The sequence below is a fragment of the Vicia villosa genome, linkage group LG6 (assembly GCF_029867415.1).
Source record: "Vicia villosa cultivar HV-30 ecotype Madison, WI linkage group LG6, Vvil1.0, whole genome shotgun sequence".
Lineage (NCBI taxonomy): Eukaryota > Viridiplantae > Streptophyta > Magnoliopsida > Fabales > Fabaceae > Vicia > Vicia villosa.
Window position 1 is genome coordinate 141,194,092 of NC_081185.1, and position 6,078 is coordinate 141,200,169.

The 6,078-nt window shown below is 33.9% G+C and overlaps 1 protein-coding gene across 1 annotated transcript; it reads left to right on the forward strand.

Moving 5' to 3' along the window:
* Positions 1-3,302: 3,302 nt before the first annotated feature.
* Positions 3,303-5,660, forward strand: LOC131614823 (uncharacterized). The gene is made up of 7 exons (XM_058886372.1): positions 3,303-3,610; positions 3,693-3,798; positions 3,930-4,105; positions 4,283-4,746; positions 4,823-5,005; positions 5,105-5,287; positions 5,404-5,660. The coding sequence occupies exons 1-7, from the start codon at positions 3,303-3,305 to the stop codon at positions 5,658-5,660; spliced, it is 1,677 nt and encodes a 558-aa protein (XP_058742355.1).
* Positions 5,661-6,078: the final 418 nt, after the last annotated feature.

The window sequence follows — 6,078 nt, forward strand, 5'->3', positions numbered from 1 at the left end:
GAATTATTTTAATCTTTCATCCAAACAAATGAATTTAAAAATGAATGAATTTCAATTGAATCATTTGAATTGTTTAGAATTTTAAATTTCTTAAAATTTCTCAATTTCTTCATCCAAACACACTTTTAAGGCAAGCTCAAGGAATTGGCCCCTTCGATGCATAATTCTGGTTATCTTTGATGTTGGTAACACATTCAACATCATTTGGTTTTGTAGGAACCAGGACAGGTTGAACGATAAATCCATCAGCTAGAAGTCTTCCATTGCCTTCATTATTTCCAACGCTTCATTTTCTGGAAACCCTACTAATTCGAGGTTGGGTATTTGTAATGGGCCAACATAACTATGAAGAGGACATGAAGGAAACCTTACCACAAATCAAACTTAAATGGACTATTATCAGTGTTTTAAAAATCGAATCAAACCGGTAGATCAAATTAGGAACCGAAAGAATTATTGGTCTGGTCTAATTGTTAGACCGGGTATGCTATTGAATTGGTGAAAACGGGTGAATGGGTGGTTTTGGAAAATCGGCAGTTCAAAACGACGTTGTTTTCATAATTCTTTTAAGAAAAAAAATCAAACTTTATTCAAAATTTATTTGGAACAACTTTCCCTTATTTGCAATTATCTGATTCAAAATTTATTTAAATTTGTATTTCATATTATTATTTTGTTGTGAGTGATGATTATATTTAAATAATGAACATGTGAGATTATGATATTTTTAAATTTTGAAGGTGTCGTGATATTTTTTAGAGACCGAGTCATCCGGTTCGACCGATTTAATAAATATATAGTTTTATTATAGAGTTCCGTTTATTCAACCGAATTATCCAGATTAATCCGATTAAGTCGAGTGGTTTGACCATTGACCTAGTGGTTCGACCAATGAACTAGTATCCTCACTGGTTTGATGACCGGTCCGATATTTAAAACATTGAATACTACAAGGCACGAGTATTTAAAAGACTTTGTGGTCCCCAAAGGAAGGAAACACCGATTCAAAAGAGTCTAGAATAGTCCTTGCCGAGTCATTTATTTTTTGTTACAACAAGAATCCTAGTTGGATGTAAATTACGGTTGTGTTGTAACCAATTATGTCTATATACTCACTCCGTCCCAAATTATAAGACCCGTTGGAGAAAAAATTTGTCCAAAATTACTAGTCACTTTTCATTTCCAATGCAACATTAATACAATTTTTTCAAATATACCCTCTATAATTTATTACTCTTCTTTTTCATACTCTTTTAATTTCTCTTTTCAATGTAATTATTGAAGGATATTTTGTTAAAATTATACATCATTTAACTTTTCCATAAAGCAATACTTACATTTCTTAATTCTTGTGAAATGCCCAAAACGTCTTATAAATTGGGTCGGAGATAGTAGTACAATTCATTAGATTTTCTTCTCTGTTGTACTGTGTTCACAACATTTGGTGCTTTGATTACATTGCCACCATAAGTTCACTGTCCCCCTTTGAGAACTATTCTTCCATTCCTGATTCATCTTCCTCAACTTCCACAAGTACTCCATCTTCCACTACTTCATCTACCCACAAACTGACTTCCAGCTTGTTTAATGTAAATTTCTTAATGTATTTTTTTTCTTTATTTAGATGGCATGCTACATGAATATGTGAAAAAATTAATTATATTATTCCATATTGAATTTTACTATTCTTTGTTGATATATTTGTGGTTTGGTGTGGGCTGAATTTTTAACTTTGAATAATATAATAGGCATTAAAATTTCCCAATCAACAACTTGCAACTTAAATAGAAAAGTCTCAACTTGATGTTTATTTGGAGGAGGCTAGCTTGGATTCTACTTATCAAAACTATGATGACTTGAATGTTCTTCAATGGTGGAAGGAGAATATGTATCGGTTTAAAGATTTATCTTTAATGGCTCATGATTTGTTAGGCATTCCTATCACTACTGTTGCATCTGAATATACTTTTAGCATTGGTTCTATCATTCTTAACAAGTATAGAAGTAGTTTATTAACGAAAAATGGGGAGGCTTTTTTTTGCACTCGCAATTGGCTTCACGGTTTTAATAGTTCAGGTATATAATCATATATAATCATATTTTTAATTGATTTATTTCATTTATATGTGGTTTATTTGACTACATAAAATATATGGTTGTGACTTTTTTTGCATCTTATTTTATGCTGTTGTAGTGGGTGACGATGAGGAAAGGAATGATGTAAGGTTCCAGCCAATTTCTATGACATTAACTAAAGCTTCATATGCTTATGACGTAGACGATGATTGATGAAGTGTTTGTCATGGAGCCTTTAGGATTGGTTTTTTGCTTATTGTTTTTGGTTGTCTTTGTTTAACTTGTGCTAGTTTGTTTTACTAATTTATGTCTCTGCATGTCCTAAACTAGATTAGATTGTGGATGTTGGTTTTTTGGTATTATGATGTTAGTGCCATAACATGGTTGAACTAAGTAGAATATTTTGGTGTTTTACTGTGTTAGTTTTTCAGTTTTTGATTATGACATTGACATTAAGACTTATTGAAGTTTTATTATGCATGGTTAAAAAAAGATTTTGTTGGCCTATTTGATAATGATTAAAAACTTTGTAAATTGTTTAATAAATGAAACTGTAAAAAAAATTTAAACAAAATTGACGGGCCGGCCCGCTAACCCACCAACTCGTAAATAAACGGGACAAACTTGACTTTTAAACTCAGACACCTAAGTTGGCCTGCTCCGCCCCGCTTTTGAACGGGCCTAAACGGGGCGGATAAACCACTTTACCACCCCTAATTGCCATCATTTGAAATGACTATCCTCAAAATTAAAGCGTTTGTTGAAGTTAGAAATAATTGAATTGTTACCAATAATTTCTTCGATAAATATAGCAAAAAGAAACATCTTAAAAAATACTAAAAACTCTTGGAGTTGTAAAAATAATTGTAATTGGTTGTTGTTTATTGAAAACTTGAGTTTAAGTTTCCTTTGCTGGGTTAGTCCTTTATACACATTTTCTTCTTTCTGTGTGGTTTTACAAAGTTGCATTGCAATGAGCTAATGACTAGGGCTGAATATATTTGGTTGATTTAGATTGAGCAAAAAAAGTGAAATTTCGTTTGGCTTATTTTGCAAATCACCTTATAATGCAGAATTCGATTTTAAAATGCCGAGATCTAAGAAAGGTTGTAGTAGAGAGTCAAAGAAGAAGAAGAAGAAGAAGATAGATGGAAACAAGGATGTGGATCCTCAGCTATTGCATGTTGAAGAGTCTAAAAGATGGTGAAAGAAAGTTTGTGAATGACATGACGAAGTACAATATGGAACCAAGGTACATCGTGTCTGTTTTGAAAGACAAAGACTTAGAAAATCCCATGAGTATTACTCAGATATACCGAGCTAGATCAACATACAGATTGGGCAAGAGAGGTGCACTGAAAGAAATGAAAATTTTATTGAGCCTTATTCACCGAGAGAAATACATATGTTGGTCTAGAAATAAGGAGAATTCAAATATTGTGGCTGATATCTTCAAGACATGCCTTGAATCTGTCAAGTTGTTGAATATGTTTCCTCTGGTGTTGTTTTTTGATTGCACATACAAGACAAAAAGGTAATAATTTTAATGTTAATTTCTCCCATCTTAAAAATATGTCGAGTGATCTGGTTGCTGAATGCGTTTTTTAATCGTGCAGGTACCGACTACCACTGCTTGAGATTGTTGGTGTTACATCAACAAAATTGACGTTTTCAGTTGCTTTTGCATATTTGAAACATGAAAGGGAGGAGAACTTCACATGGGCACTATAGAGGCTTAAGGAGTTGTTCTATGATGAGAAGTTGCTACCAGATGTCCTGGTGACGGACCGGGAACTTGCATTAATGAATGCCATTGATTCTATGTATCCAAATGCGTCTCATTTGTTGTGTAGGTTTCATATTTCAAAAAAAATGTTAGCATGAAATGTAAAGAGTATGTGAAATCAGAAATACAAGAACATGTCATGGATCAGCGGAATAACATGATGTGTTCAAATACAGAAGACAAATTTGATGTACATCTAAACCACTTCGAGAGTGTATGTGGTGATATTCTATCATTTGTCAAGTATGTGAAAGAAACATGGTTAACACCATTTAAGAAAAGAATTGTTGTTGAATGGACTAACAGAGTCACTCATTTAGGGAACAACACACACAACAAACATGTACATTCTTCTAAAAGAAAATATGTTTATGTTTTCCATCTGTGAGTTGTTTTATTTAATGTGTCTATGATTTCTAGGGTGGATTATGCATATTGGAGACTGAAGAACATGTTGACTACAAGTCGTGCGGATTTATGTGCAAGCTGGGAGGCTGTGAACACAATGTTGAAGTTGCAGCTAGGTTCCATAAGAGTGTCGTTTCAAAAAAGTATCGTCAACATTGAGCATCGTTATAACCCTCCATTCTATTCTAAATTGCATATTTTTGTTTCAAGACAGTGTATTCAACTCATTGGAAAGGAACTAGAAAGAGTCAAATTTGTTGGTGCGAGCAAGCAGATGTGTGGTTGTTACATTAGAACAACACATGGGTTACCGTGTGCGTATCAGCTCGTCGGTTACCAAATTCTAGGCATACCTATACCTTTGGAGTCTATCCATGTGTTTTGGACGAAATTGCAAATTTCAGAATATGAGGTGAGTCCTGACGAGACCAAGTGGGATTTAGAAGAGGAGTGCGAAGAGTTGAAGCGACAATTCAGTACTATGGATATTGTGGGTCAAAGGGTGTTGAAAAAAAGAAGTTCGTGATCTTGCCTATCCATCTATATCTTTAGTGTGTCCACCGCCGGTGAAATACAAACCAAAGAGAGGAGTTAAGAAGAGTAGAAAAAGTGAGGAAAATGATGTGCATCGTGATCCAAGTCAGTCAGAATATGATGATGCTTTGCAGAGGAGTCAGACTGCAAAGAGATCATGCACACAACCAAGTGGGAGTCAATCATCAACCATGCCTATTAGTAAGTAACCTTCTACCAATCCTACAAAAGTCAAGTACTTGTCACAGTTACCTGCTTTCTATCATCTGTACATCGATGACATTGTTGATGTTGAACCAGATGAAAATTGTGGTTTCTGTTGTATTTCATCTGCATTAGGATTGAGGGAAGATGCATGTTATAATGTTCGAAGACAGTTGCATACTCAAATCCAGCAACACACAGATTTGATTTCCAAGTTGTTCTATGACACTGTCTCTGATGCTAGTAATTCATTACTCATAAAACACTTGGGTGTTCAGGGTAAGGAGAATTGGATGACGACTCTGATATGAGTTACCCTATTGCTTCTAAATATAGTGTTGTATTTGTTTCTTTTTCGATGTTAATGAACATAACATTTTTCCCGCTTCTCATAGCTCCACCCCCATACACGAGTCGACATACAATCATTGTTGTTGGTTTTGTCAACCGTAATCATTGGGTTCAGGTGAAGTTGAGACCTGATTGTCCACTGCCTCCCATCAGTGATAGTTGGAGAAAGAATTGTTCTAATAATGCAAAAGCATGGGAATCAACATATGCGGGTCGGTTCAGACGCTGGGAAGAATTGTCTAGGAAGTCAGATATTGGGAAGAATTGTTCTAATGATGCAAAAACTATAGTTTTGTTGTAATGCATCTATGTATGACATATATTATATTTATATATTAAGACAGTTAGTTAGTTAAAAAAAATTAAGACCCAATATTACCGGAAATTTGAAATTTCTGGTATTTTTCAATTACTGAAAATTTCAAATTTTCGGTAATTTTATAAACTGAAGTCACACCGAAATTTTCAAATTTTCGGCAAAATTTCCGGTACCGAATTCTGGTAAGTTTTTAATTGAGAAACATACCATATATATAAAATTTCCGGTACCGGAAATTTAAAATATCCCGTATCTATTATCTGGCGCGATAACTAGGTAATTTCAACAAAATTTTTGATATTTATCTGAAAATTCCGGTACGGAACCGGAAATTTTCAAAAATCCAATATCTTACAAGGTTATATGATAAAAACGTACCCCTTGAGAGTGACATGTATAG